General features: G+C 37.3%; 1 protein-coding gene across 1 annotated transcript; it reads right to left on the reverse strand.

Moving 5' to 3' along the window:
• Nucleotides 1-2,753: 2,753 nt before the first annotated feature.
• On the reverse strand, nt 2,754-15,395 carry LOC123558076 (IgGFc-binding protein-like). Its single transcript, XM_045349956.2, has 10 exons — nt 15,310-15,395; nt 8,212-8,248; nt 6,749-7,966; nt 5,997-6,082; nt 5,589-5,660; nt 4,856-4,940; nt 4,105-4,205; nt 3,696-3,767; nt 3,233-3,335; nt 2,754-2,818 (listed from the first exon to the last, which is right to left on the reverse strand). Exons 1-10 carry the CDS (start codon nt 15,340-15,342, stop codon nt 2,814-2,816), a joined length of 1,812 nt encoding a protein of 603 aa, XP_045205891.2. The 5' UTR covers nt 15,343-15,395; the 3' UTR covers nt 2,754-2,813.

Raw genomic sequence — 15,395 nt, forward strand, 5'->3', positions numbered from 1 at the left:
TATTAACTATTAGCTCACTTCCATATATTTAGCAGTAGTAATGTTATTTGAGTGTGAAGTTTTAGCCCTTGTATGCACATATCAGTGTGGCATATTTGTATGATTCGCACTCAGAAGTCTGTGGGACTATCAGGAATCCTTGAGAAATTGACCATGCTGTCAGACCTTAAACACCTATTTTCACATTTTATTATTGGTTCAAATTTCAATGCTCTGCATTTTTTATTTCTAATTTTCTATTTATAACTATTTTTTTATTATTAAATTACACATCTTCAGCTGTATATTAAAAACGAGATATCTAGAAGCACAATGCTGACTGAAATTATGAAGTAAATTAACCTGCTTAATGAAAGTGGGCGGGGTACCATTATTGCGGTCTTTACTGCATAATCAATAATACTCCCCATTTTTAAAATTTTCTTTCGTTGCTGCACCTTTACCTATCTTGTAGAATCCAAACTACTTTCATGCTGGTGAAATAGTATTCCCTGGATAGGGGGATATAGATTTGATTGCATTGTTATTTTGATCGATCGCAGAATGCTTTGCCTCCGTTTTGAAGAGTACAGGGAAAAGGAATAAACCTAAAGAGGAAATACCACCGAGAAGATGCTTAACTCCCGTCTATGCTTTAAAGTAATCTGTCAACTAATCGATTATAATCGATGCCGGCGGCATTGGCCCATTAAATGATCGACAATCGAGTGTCAGCGACAATCGGAACATCACTACCTGTAAATCTGATTTATTTAAAAACGTAAATCTAAAAGCGGTGCAGTGGTACTCGAACCGTTGCGACTCTCTGATACATCGCCTATTGAAACAAAAACGAATTGTCTTTACTTGAAAATATCATGCAGATTTAGTTACTTGCTCAACTGTGTATAACATTAATATAGATACTTATTCAGCTCTGTCTTCTTTGTTTGCTACGATAAAGCCATTTGGCAGTATCAACCTCCCATCAGCATAATTGTTGAATGTTTTGTATTCTACAAATTTATTCGAAGACGCAGAACTTAGTTAACCGGAAGCCTTTTAATTAATTAATTAAGGCTTCGAGTTTATTCAGTTCAGTAACTTCGAATGATTTAAATTTGTAGAATATATATATTCCAATAGGACATATATTCAACTGTTTACATATTTATGTTGGTTTTATAGTGCAGCAATGCACGATATTCAATGCTATTATACAGGTCTGAATGACATCAGAAATACCTTTTCGTATTATTTGTTTTCTCGTTTTGATTTAAAATTCCATAAGGCTTTAAATTTTATATCAAAAACGGATGACTTAAACAACTGTCCAAATGGATGTTATGCATAATTATATGGTTAGAAAAGTGCTACATGTAATACTTCATATGAACTTTTACGGTTAGAGCCATAAAGGGAGTTAATCAGAAATAATAGATTCAATAAATTTATAGCGTTTTACTGTATTCATCAATATTCAAACCTTTGACTAATTTTAGAGAACACAATTATCATAAATAGGATTTAACAAGAAATTAATATATTTATGTTCATTACAAAAAAAATGTGGCAACTGCATTTTGAACTAAGGCACGTTGAGCCTTTAAGTCAAGCAAAATATAGTGTTGAGCCTGGTCGCAATATATGGACTGACAATTTATATAAGGAATCGCGTAACAGCAGCGTTTGATCAGACTTATATCACTATCGACTGAATCCCCTGACCCATCTTCTGAAAATAACTTAAATTTCCGAGCTTCGCTTCTTTGGGCGTAAATATCCTGATCCTTTGTCGTAATTATTTAGATACGTGCTTATGCATTCAGATGCAATATTTCGAAATAAGTTGCACACCACGATCATTTTTTCCTGATATTTTTACATTTTTTTTTACTTTTGGCATTTAGAAATTGTAGCACTGACCTGAATAGTCGTCGTTCATCTATGTTTTTCCATGATACAAACCAATCTGCTTTCAAAGTAAGTGGTAGTTGTGTTGAAACTTTCCTATAGTATCGACAATATGACAAAAGAAATGATAAGTATATTCCCAGTCTGCAAAATGTGCTTTGCAATATAACCACTAAAGCAGCCATCGAGTGTGATTAATAAATCCGCAGTCATGGTAATCAAATATTTGAACTGTTGCAACTAATGCTGTCAAAGATGCTGATTCGTACACCTTATATAATACAAATCAACAATTTGACCTATAATTATTAAAAATTGCTACTATTTAACTATTTATAAGTTGTAATGCTAGTCAACAATTTTAAAAATTACCACTAAATCTGCCACCGAGTGATTAACACCACCTGAAATGCTGGTCAACAATTAGAACAATTACTTTTAAAGGGGGTCTCAGTTGCCGAGTGGTTAAGGTATCTTCAATGAGGGTTCTAAACCTAGTTTGGGGTGTAGAATTCGTCATGTGAAAAAGCCGTCAAGCAAATTTACGGAAGGTCGATGGTTCTACTTAGGTACTCGTCCATGCTTGAACTAATGCTCGTATGGACACAATGGGGTGGAGGGAAAAGTCGCCATATGGCCTACATTGCGTCTGCGTGACCACTAAAGTTGCAGTCAAGTTTGATTTATACACAACAATACTGCTTGTCAACCAGAAAGACATCTTGCTTCGTAGTTTTACTATTTCTATTTCTGTGTCAATGGTCAATCCTAAAATTTGATTTTGCCACAGACCACTTTCAAGTATTGGATGCAAAAAAATGTTGCATGTCATAAAAAGTAAATGCAAGACAGTACACATGTATGATATCATTTTTATTAGTATGTTCTGCATTTCAGTTCATACCACAGTTTGAAACCTGTTAGCCTGAAACAAGAAACATAGTTTCATTAAATGACGTGTTTCGGTGTAGGTATCACAATAGGTACCAAAAAGGCATAAACTTATCTCTGCAAATCTAAACATTTGATAATGTTTCCTTCCATATTTAACGGACGTAAAACAAGGCTATTGATAAATTTATTTATTTATAAAAGCAAAGACCTAACAGAAGTAACCACGCCCTTGACATATAAGGCGGCACAAATAATTATGTCGACAAACAGAGGCGACTAAACGAAATGAAAGATCGCTCTCAAACGAAAATGTAAACATTTAAAAGCGTCGTTCTTTTGCGTCCTGTTGAGCCTTGTCGCATCATCAATAAAAAAGACTCCGCGCGAAATAACAGGACATATTTGTTCCGTACATTTCGCGGGCGATTAGACAAAAAACACATACCAACTATTGGCGGAGCTGTATCAACGGACGTGCAGTTCATGTTACAGAAATCGGAGTGACAGCAGTGTGAACAGACTGGAGCATGGCGCTTTCTCGTACACACCTATATCAAATTCAGCAATATGATAACTGCGAACAGGGCATTGGGTGTCACGCCTTTACATTGTTTCCGAATTGTTGACTTATTAAGTTACAGATAACAAACTTGGTTTAATCATTTGATCTTAAAATGAGCGCGATTTATGAGTTCTATAATAATCAGTATTGCCACCAACCCTTTCATGTAAGTTTGTTTTTAATTCATGCCCAAAATTAGTACATTGATGCAATGTTATGAAAACTGTCAGGAAAATCTTATTCATCGATCAATATTTGCCACAATCTGATTTATAGTGCTTCAGTTTCTATTAGAGAGATAGGAAAGAATGTTTAATTTATATTTTAACTAAAAAAGTACACCTACCTGAGACTCAGTGCAGCCTCTGATGTAATGGAAGTCGTCGTCTCCCCATTCGTATTTTTCTACCATGCACACCTATAACAAATTGTAACTTTTGTCTCATATATGCACATGTAACTTTAAGGAGTTATCATTCAACCTTCCACCTTTGATTTAGAGATTATTATACGTAATCTCTCACACCACAGATATATGCGTCTGTGTACTTAGTGGACAAAAGGATACAAGTTATACCCTATGAAATAAGTGTATTTTAACGTTCATACTTAATAGAGAACTTAGGATTAAAATTATGAAATTTTGTGAAACGGGCATATCATCTGTTATATGTATCTGTTTCTTAATTAGACATATCCAGTTGCATATTTTCATATGAATTATTACTACTAACGTGTGTGAAAGCAACGCTTACCTGATTAGAATGGCACAATTGCACCGTGTTACATTCCTCGCCTTCGCCTTTGTGTGTGCAGTCAAAGCAAATCGGGCCTCTTTGTCCTGGTGCCGGAAAACCTGAAAAAGAAAACGCATTTATGATATATTGAAAAAAGAAAGTATGAAGTAAAGCATCAATGTAGTGTATTTGATACACGTTCACAGGAAAATGATATACCGAGACAGACAGTGTGTAAATTAAGTCATACATTTGTAGTTGTACAGTAGGACTGTGACAATTTTTGAACAAAGAATATTATCTAGAATAAAGAGTTTAACAGTTATTTTTTCGATCACATTTCAGGACTTCATATTATGACAGACGTATGAGCAAAAAACATACTCAACGTGTTGTTGTTACTTTTCATTGAAGTTCAACACTTTTCAGAAAATGTTAAGAAATATGAAATTTTTCCTTTCGATGTTACTATAAAAATACTAATTTGTTTACATCTGTCAGGAATATAAAAACAAAATACTTTGCTCTATAGTTGTATCAATATCATACAGAAACCTTCAAGCTTAAATGATGGAAGAAAGCCTCCAGGTGACCTTTATAATCATCTTACTTTTGATCGCGGCCTGGTTACGTAGGCAATCGTGTATTCTACTAAGTTAAGGGTCGGACTTTAGTGGTCAGGTGATATTGATTTGAGTTGTTTTGCATTAACCAATAGTTTGAAAATACCACTCCTAAAATTAATATTGGGTTTTAACAATTTTATTACCATCATCTCCACATCCTACACTGTTACAAAAATCGCCATCACAGCACTTGAAACAGGTTCCGTTGCCGTCGCTATTGCTGCATTGCTGAGTAAAAACACAAATATACACGCCTTACAAGATTTAGCATTTATGCATACCATAACACCCTTTCAAACATAGCTCTCAGAATATCTAAATAGAACATGGTGAGAACATGAGAGTAATATTAGGTTTAAATGTCGATCCAGGAACTGAACATTTCTGTAATTGTACGCGTCAAGCGCTGGTTCTACCCGGAAAAGAATGTTCAGCATGTAGCAGTGCTCATACACTAAAAAATGTGAAAGAACCAATGATGTCTGTTCAGAAAATGCTGATCTTGGCATCTTTTAGTGGCGGCTTTTGAATGTCTGTCTGTCTGCATGTTTGTTTGTTTTTATGTAAAACAGCATCGAGTTTGTTTGTCATGAAAAGGGTACTATATACATGTACATTTGTTATGATATAATATAACAAATTTGAAAAAAACAAAACACTTCTTTTAAGACCTTTGCATTGCTGTAATTAATACATGTTTTACTGGATAACACAACATTTTAATGTACAGCATTCGCTATTTGTTTTCCTTTCAGTTAGTTCTTGGTTCACATTTGCTTCCATTGTACCATTTAAATCGTTGAAAGCAATCTTATTGAATGTTTCTATATTCGCACAACTAAAATCCCAGAGAACTTGAACAGTTACTGTACGTACCTGAGAATGTGCGCAGCCTGATCTAAAGAGGCTAACATCAAGACTTCGTGTATAACTTTGCACAAAGCAAACCTAAAATATCGTTTTGTAACATATAAGGTGGTATAGAAAGATCAATCTCAATAACAGACCATTTATGAAATTGCACACGACAGGAGTATTAATTATATAAATTTATATCATGATACACACCACTCAAAATGAATTTTGTATGTAGTATTGCAGTATTACGCTTAAAGGTAACTAACTATTCAAACAGAGTATAATAGAAATTTATAGAAATATAGCCGCTTTCGCATGAATTACGGAAGAAAACACAAAATAACGTTTTGTTACACCAGGTTATCCATGTGCGGATTACATAAGAGTTATGAAAACCAGATAAATGATGCCAGAGAAAAATCTTACATCGTTTTCATTCTGACATTTCGAAACTTTATCACAATACTTAAGATGCGCCATATCTTCACACTGGAAGCACCAGGTTCCTTTTCCTAAAATCCAAAAAGAGCGTACATTTTCAAATATTCGATTCTGCTAACGGCTACCAAAACTTTCATGGTAGCAGCATTGCAAACAATGAATAATAATGAATTTGTTGGTAAGCGGATACAGGACATGTGCTGTCTCGAAAATCTACATCAAGCTTTAGTTTTCCTTGACAGTGTATATCCCATATCCGGTTACCAACAAACTTGTAACATATAATATTTTCTGCGTCGAAAGCTCAATAGATGCAGATGTTACTGCAAAACAGTAGAAGTGGTAGAACTCGATATATGTACATTACTTTTGCAGTCTGTAGAAGTAATAATACGATAACAACTATATCGTCTCTAAATGACATAGCCGAATCCTTAACTGCAATGAAAAGTTACATGCAGACAAAAATGTGTAAAGTTAGGGGGGTTTTTTTAATGTAAGCTTTTATAAATCCATCCATGTATAACGTATTAATTGCAGGTCAGGGCTAACATATTTTAGATGAAATCGTTAGTATAACTTTCAATCTTGATATCTTTTGATTAAACAGTATGATAACAATGTATACGGTCATGTCTGTAGTCATGCAAGTCCCTTCGAATACTTAAAACAAAAATGTAATATTGCTTCTTTAAGGCAGATGTACTAAACAGTATTTTTCCGACAAATACCATTACCATTTTCAATCAATGACAACTGGAGAGGGTAGCCAAATGCAGCAGAAGTACCAGGGCGCCCATAAATAATTGCTCCAAACCTTCTTCCACCGCTGTGATGCAAATGGTAGAAACTGTTGGAAGAAACATTCACAAAGAATGTTATGTATTCATCCATTGGCGGAGAAACTGACACATTTTTAGCACTCCAGTAAGACATAGAATGTCCATTCAGGAGAAGTCCGCTGGTACTGTTCTTTAGTAAAGTAATGGCTACAGTATTGCTTCCTGTATGATAATAATAATTCTGTGTAACAAATCTATAGGATTCTTGAAACTGAGTGATCCCTTGTGTGTTCACCATGAAGGGATCTCCGTCTATGTGATCTCCATCATGTCCGTACTGTATGACGCTGACTGGCTTATCTGCTATTACAACGACTGGATCTGTTCCAAACAGTAATTCCTCCATAGACCCCTTGTCCATATGTACTGCAAAGTGTGTCGAGCTGTTATACAAGTTCACTTCGGTATTATTCTGATCAGCAAACAATCTAAGGACGAAGTGTTTCCTGGGATATATGGATGGGATAATGAATTTTGATGTCCAATATTTTGTCGGAATCATTTGCTCGACTAGATACTGAAGACTTCCGCTTCCGACAGGAACCATTGCGACAGCAGATCCAGACACAACAGCCACAGGTTTGTTTGATGTTACGGTACTGCCGCTTATATCACTCGTTGATTTAAATTGGTAAGTTTCAAACTTCTGCAGGCGAAAACTTCTGATAGAGCTTGCATTGTTTGTAGTTATTATTTTCAAAGTAACGTCTGTGTCACTTTCAACACCGGCAATGAGAATCTCGGAACTGTATGCACGGTATACGGTGTATGAGGCTGTTACGTAACGAGAACCTAGTGCATTAATAGGTAAGGCCAAAAATCCTTCTGTGTAATCACCGGGGTTAGAAACAACAGTCACAGAAATATTAGCATTGGAACTAACTTCAATGCCTTTGAACTGCGTCCCATTTTCAAACTGAATCAGAGTTCCATTCAGAGGGACAATAGTGTAGTTAGATACAGTATATGTTCTATCCATGTTTATGAATGGTGCTGTTACCCGGACGAGAGCCTGTATTTCCGTAACTGGGGTTATATGAAGTCGAAGGTTTGTTGATGAAAGCCTAACACCGGAACCTATAACGCCAAATACAAAATTCCTTCCGAAGGAAGCTGTGAATTGAAAATTCTATATATTGATTACTATTTCATTTGTAAGCAAAATATTCTTATATTTCCTAGTAAATTTGTCTTAAGCACAGACTCAAAGAAAAATAACGTTGTTAGAAATATTACCATAAGGTGTACATGAACAATTATTAATACTTCCTCTATGTAATTACTCAATTTAAAACATTTGTTTATCTTATACTTTCTTTTGTTTCATCTAAAAATTCGACCTCGCAGGATCTACTTACATGTTTGGTATTGTTGAGTGTTTGTACTCTGGAGTATCTAAATATAAAAAGAAGAAATGGAGTCAAATAAAAGCATTCATATTACAAATTGTCCGGATATGTCATTATTGTCATCTGCCGTCACACTTCGTGTCCGGTCCATTACGCATATGAATCAGATTTCTAAGGTTTGTTGACATTACTGAGAGTGAAAGATCTATGAAGTACATATACTGGTATGCCATCGAGTAGTTACGAAACAGAAAACATTTTTCATTGAGAAAGAATCTCTGTGTGTTTATATATTGCAATAGCTGGTTCGTAGCTTGCTAATGCATTTGCAATTGCTCACACAGAAAGCAAGTTTGAACGAAAACTCCAAAGCTTCGATCTTTTTCGTTGTTTTTAAACAATACTCCTGTCGTAATACGAGCTGTCGAGACGGGTGGTATTATACTTAAAGGACATAGGTTAACATTAGGGATGAATCTAGGTTTTAGTTTCAGCGGAATGGATGTTGCTGAAGTTGTCAGCAGGAACACTTTTGTAAGTTTACCTCAAATGGTGTAATATGAAGTATACACAGTACGTCACATACTTTCAGCATGGATATTTGATACAATGTCTTCTTTTTAATTTTGAATGTTTAAATACTATTGATGTATCATTTTACGACCAGATTTGTAAATGTTTGGCGATCAACTATGTATGGTCACCGGATTTTACTGGTGGGTGTGCCTCTTGTCCCGTGGACCTTCACCCTTGAACATATTCTGTTTCGTATCCAACGTAAAATTCTGCCTTTCGTAACAGAAGGGTTTCTTTTACTCGACAAAAATGTTCCCAAATAACGACATAAATGTGCTGATCCCCACAAGACCAAGACCAGAAGAGCCAAGGACACGTTCCCAGCTTAAAGCCCAATGGTAAAGGATACATTTGGAGGTAAAAGGTGACATAGTCTTTTTTGAGCGTGTTCAGAAAATCTGCTATTTATAAAGTAACTTTAGCACATTCTCATAACAAAACGATAGAAATAATAATTATTATTATAATGTAATAGACAATTGATAAAGGACTTTTGTGCTAACACTGGTAAAACACTGTGTAATGTGATCTGTTCTGCAAATTTATGTGTACTTGTGTGTTAGACTAAGGTCAGTAGTGCAAATGTCCATAGACCTAACACCGATGTATTATAAACAGCTTGTACTGAAGTACAGGCAGAATCATGCACAAGGTTCCAAGTTATCAAGTAAGTAAAACTATGGTTTGTTGCTTGAATTTTGTGCTTGTTGCAAGCCGGAGGTAGAGTGTATATTTCTCATTTCTCACGACAGACCCAATCAAATCAATTCTTCTATTATTTTGCTTGTTTGCGTTCTGTGCCAAAGGATCTTCATAAAGATTTGCAAAATATAGCGCTCAATTTTATTTTTTCCTAGTTCAAAACTTAAAACGGGTTGTCATTAATAAAAGTCATTTTATAAAACTTTTATCGTCCAAAGAAATGGCATATCTTTTCAACATCTTCACATCCGTTGCTTGTTTTGTGACTTAGTGCTGATAAATGAAAAGGACCGCACACAACGCCTTGCATGCTAATTTGCGATCACGTTCTTACAGGATCATGCTTTACAGTGTTCCAACAAAGATATGATAAAGGTAAAATGGGAATCTGTTGAAAATAATTCTGAAGAGTTATTTTCCTGTACTAGTTTTGTGTAACATTTGTATATAAAATAAATTTATTTTATATAATGCAATAATGTTGTTTCTATGAATATATATTTAAGCATAACTGTGATAAATTAAAAACTTTTTTTAGGTATGTCAGGTAAATAAACACTAAATAGTTGCCTATTAATATCTGAAATGTATGTCGGCAGTTTTTGTTAATATATGTGTAAACCACGCATGCCTCCCTTGGTGGCCTCTTGTGATCAGTATGACCTTTGTCTTTTGTGATAAGAAAAATTAAAGTTATGTGATCGGTGCATAATGGAAGGTAAATTACCAACAGTTTCATATGCGTAAAACCCTTTTATTGAACTGTGCATTGTAGTTTGGCATTCCCTTTCATTACCACGGTTCTTATAGAATACCTAGCGGTAGGGTGAAACATGTACAGTGGCATTTTCTTCCTGGTCTGGTGCCAGTGTTCAGTCCTGCATATTACACCGCCGGTATGCGTGTGCTCAGTACGAGATACTGCACAAGAAAATACTGATAGTGTACGAGTCGAATTTAAAGAAAATTATCTTGCTATAAAGTGTTAATTTCATTTAAAGTGTCCAATAACCTAAATGTATTACAATAAAATGTTTCAGGTTTATAAATCAGTTTTCAATTTTATGGCCTTTTGAGTAACTCACATTCAACAAAAATAGATGTCGTGACAATGTTTTGACCAGTTTTCGTGACTGTAGCTTATCTTTGCCCTATTTTAGAATTTTCATTCCTGTCTTAAATTTACCGTCTAACCCTGACATAATTAGTTTATACCTTAATAAACAAGTTTCAGATTTTACCTGATAACATTTTACTAATGTAATTCCTTCTTCAATTCATGAACGATCAAATCTTCAGACATCATTCTAGATTTTTTTGAGCATTTCAGTGTTATATATTTAATATAACATAACTTCGTACCAAAAAATAAGTTATGATATGTTATGTTACATATAATTGTGAAGCAAAAGGAAAACTCATAATTGTAAATCTGCTGTTGAGCAGATACGTGTAACTAATGACTGCAATAAACATATCAAGGTCCTGTTAAAGATCAGTGGTTATTACCGTCACCAGAAATAATTTAAATGTTTAATGTAGTAACCCAGGAAACGTAAATTATTTGGAAGGGATGAATATCTATCACTGTCAAAAATACAAATAACCCATCATAAGATTCTTTTAGTGCTCATATCTCTATTTAACCTTTCAATTTTTATTCGTATGGCCCCATATCTATATCCACTGTATAAATATTATGATTGTGTTTGTCTCGTTATTGTTTTTTTCATTATTATTTATCCCGTCCTGTTAACTGTGTGTCAAATGGTCTACCGATGCGCCTTGTGTGGTGTGCTTTGTGTTGTGTGTGCTTGTCACTTCTCATGGTGACAAAAGGATACTGAGCACCTTGCGGCCTCAGAACTGCAGGAACACGGAGGAGGTCTGCCCCTAGACATGCGGCAATCCAGGCCCACCGGTATGTGGATATGCCTTGATGTCCATGAACATATCCCCCAGCTATGGGTAAATAGCGCCAGTTATGGGCAAATAGCCGCTGTGCTACCAGGGTAGGTCTGTTGAGCAAATAGCTATGAGAAGGGAAACTTATATAACAAACAAAAAGCTATAGTCTCACTGCCTGTGAGTGCCAGGGATAGCGTACGGCTAAGGGACAACCCTGACAGACATATTGGAGCGAAGCTCCGTGTGCAAGTAGACAAGATCACTGATCATCTTTCTAGCAACTCCTGCAACCAAACTGATGCCAGATGTAGTGCACTGCTTTCCTCTGGATTACACCAGGACGGTCACCAGGGGACCTTGACGTTTGGGCAGCCAAGGTTTTCCCTATGGCCAAGCCTATTTGCCCAAGCATTGCGCCATGGATAGGACACTCCATTTTTGTGTAACACACAAAAGCGCAACACGGGAGACAGCAGTTATGGGTGATAAGTCCAGACTTGATTAGCGAAGAGAAGGACGTCACGGGTGTGCCCCACTGATCAGATAACGTCCACCTAAAGCTGAGAAGCCCCCAGCCAGTAAGGTGTTGATCCACCACAGTCTGTCTGCTTCTGCCAGCAGCTTATGGTATATAGTTATGCTAAACAAGCAGATTGTAAATCTTGGCATCTACTAGAAAAGAAAGAAAAAGGAAGACTCTAGCACTTCGCTTAGCAAGCTGGAATGTTAGAACCATGATGTCAGGCATGACAAACGATCTACAACAGATCAGCGACGCACGCAAATAAGCAATCATTGACACTCTGGCAAGGAAAGGGTCAGGATGAAAGACGTGATCATGGTGTGGGGTTTTCAGTGAAGACATTACTTCTGCCTACGTAAGAACCACCCACTGGAGGCACAGAACGCATGCTGTTTCTGTAAATAACTCCATCGAAGCTCCTGTCAACCTCATAGCCTGTTACGCTCCTACCATTGGCTCTAGCTCTTATGTGAAAGATTATTTATATGACGAGCTCGATTCTCTGATTGGATGGATGCCACAAACAGGAGACATAAATATCTGCTTGGAGACTTCCATGCCAAAGTCGACACCTCGCATGATGCCAGGCCAGCATGCATCGGTCATCACGGAGTAGGGAAATGAATAAAAATGGTCAGAGTCTACTGTAACTATGCTATACCAGACAATTCTGCATCAACAATACCACTTGGAAAATAAGAACATGTACAAAGTCCCCTGGATGTACCCTCGCACACATTATTAGCGCCAGCTGGATCTCATCATCACTAGAAGAGCCAATTTGCAAAATGCGCAGAATAAAGGAGTTACCACAGTGCTGTCTGCGACACCGGACATACCCTTGTCATCAGCAAAGTTGTGTTGGCCCAATGCAAGCTCCATCTTGCCAGGCCCAAATGCTTGCCAAAGATAAATACCGCTTGTACAAGGGACCCGGAGAGGACTAATGATTTCATGACTCCAACAACGCTATTCCCCATGCTGAGCCCGACATTTCTGCAGAATCTAGATGGTTATATCTCAGCGTCACCGTCCACACCTGTGCTATCAAATCTTATTGAAAGAGAGAAAGAAGAAATAAGAACTGGTTTGAAGCAAACATTCAAACACTTGAACCTCTTTCTGAAGCCAATAGATACGCTATGACAAGGTGGAAACAGAATTCAACACAGCAGAATCTAACTCTTCTGCGTAAACCCCGAGCTAAAAGTCAGCAGACGGCCAGGAAATATGCCAATTACTACTATCTGGAGCTATGTGCCTCCATTGAACAGACATCCTCTACTGACAATATTAGAGAAATGTACGAAGGCATAAAACAAGCAACAGGCCCTGCCAAGGGCAGACAGCTCCTCTCAAGTCAAAAGATGGTCAGATCATTACAGACCGCAGTAAACAGATGGAAATGTGGGTGGAACATTACCTAGAACTGTACTCCACTGAAAACACATTTTCTATTGAAGCCCTTGATAGCATACCCGCACTCATAACAACGAGCAAACTGGACGCTGAGCCTACCATGTCAGACCTTGAAAAGGTAATAAATGCCTTAGCAATTGGTAAGGCACCAAGTAAAGACGCTATACCACCTGAAGTTATCAAGGAGGGAAAGTCAGGTCTGCTCCCACACCTTCATGAACTCCTCTGTCTCTGTTGGAAAGAAGGCGAAGTGCCACAAGATATGAGGGACGCTTAAATTCTGACACTGTACAAAAATAACGCTGAACGCTCTGACTGTAACAACACCCGTGAAATCTTTATTCTCTGCATCGTAGGCAAAGTCTTTGCCCGGGTTGTGTTCACAATTTGCAGGTCCTAACCGGACGAGTCTATCCAGAGGTATAATGTTCCTTTCAATCAGGTAGCTTTACCATTAACATGATATTCTCTGTGTGGCAATTACAAGAAAAGTGCAGGAAGAGTCGTCAATCCTAATATTTGACCATTGTTGACCTCACCAAGGCCTTTTATCTCGTCAGCCGCAGCGGACTGTTCAGCCTTCTACAATACCAAAGCTGCTCTCTCTTATCAAGCTATTCATTACAGATATGAATTGCACTGTCAGCTTTGATGGGACACATCTGAGCCTTTCAATTCTCAGCGGTGTCAAACAAGGATACGTACTCGCCCCTGCACTCTTTTGCATCTTCTTGTCTCTATTTCTGTACAATGCATTCGAATCTTTCTCCGATGGTGTCTACATCCACACCAGACTTGATGGCAAACTCTACAACCCAGCTCGCCTACTTGCTAAATCCAAATCATCCGTATCCTCCTTAGAGAAATGTTGTTTGCGGATGATACTGCTCTTGCAAGCTCGTCTGACAATCAGCAAAAAGAGACAGAAATCGTGACACAGGATGTGCTGTCAAAGATCACCAAGAGTGACTGGGAGAACAGAAACCTGGCTCTAAACACAAAGGTGAAAGTCTACCAGGCATGTGTCTTACGTATCCTTCTATACGGAAGTGAAACCTGGACAACATAATAAATTATGCAAGACAGGAGACAAGACTTAAGACCTATCACATGAGATGTCTACGTTGGATCCTATGCATCACTTCAAAAGACAAAGTAATCAACTGCGAAGTCCTCAAAAAAGCTAGGACAACATCTATCTTATCTATATTGAGCCAGAGACGCCTAGCCTGCTCTGGCTGGGTCACGTGTGTCGGATAAACAAGGGCAGACTCCCAAAAAACCTACTGTACTGACAACTCGGTTGGCTGGCGATACCTTTGATCTATGCAAGAGAGACCTCAGGTCCGCTAATAGAGACATCGAGTCATGGGAGGACATAGCGCAGGATCGCCCATAGAGGCACGTAGTCAGAGCAGTTATCAAGAAAGCAGAGGAAAAGAGAAAAGACAAGCAGAGACGGAGGAGGCTGGAGAGAAAGGCATCAAGTACAGTGACAAGCTCGGACTTCATTTGTGACGACTGCAGAAGGGACTATCTTTCCAAGATTGATCTCCACAGTCATCGCAGACGCTGTTCCAGCTCAAGTTCTTCCTTGCGCAACTCATCGTCTTCTTTGACAGACGGTCACTATATCGTATTGAACGGGAAGCGTATCGTGAAAAGGGTGCTGTATACATCTAGTATTAATATCATTTTCTATCTTCTAAATACTATGTTTTTCATTCTCATGCAGATCTTTTGTTTGTTAATAAGAGCATTTTTAGCGTGCAGTTTGGCACCGAAAGGGCATTCGTCCAAGTGCGCTTGCCGGCGTCATTTTTGAAACTATTTTAACATTGCATCTGAGAATCTTTCATATCTCAAGTAGATATTCAGTATTATTCTTTAAATACTGCTTACCATATTTTGAATGGGCTAAATTAAAAATAAAGACAAGTATTCATAAAACAGAGGGAGAGAAAATAACGCTAACTTACCAGGACAAACAAGACGAAAAGAACGTTCTTCATATTGGAAGTTTTCAGCTAAACTCCAGTCTGCGAAATGCACTCTACATAATAGT

Source organism: Mercenaria mercenaria, chromosome 15 (genome assembly GCF_021730395.1).
Source record: "Mercenaria mercenaria strain notata chromosome 15, MADL_Memer_1, whole genome shotgun sequence".
Lineage (NCBI taxonomy): Eukaryota > Metazoa > Mollusca > Bivalvia > Venerida > Veneridae > Mercenaria > Mercenaria mercenaria.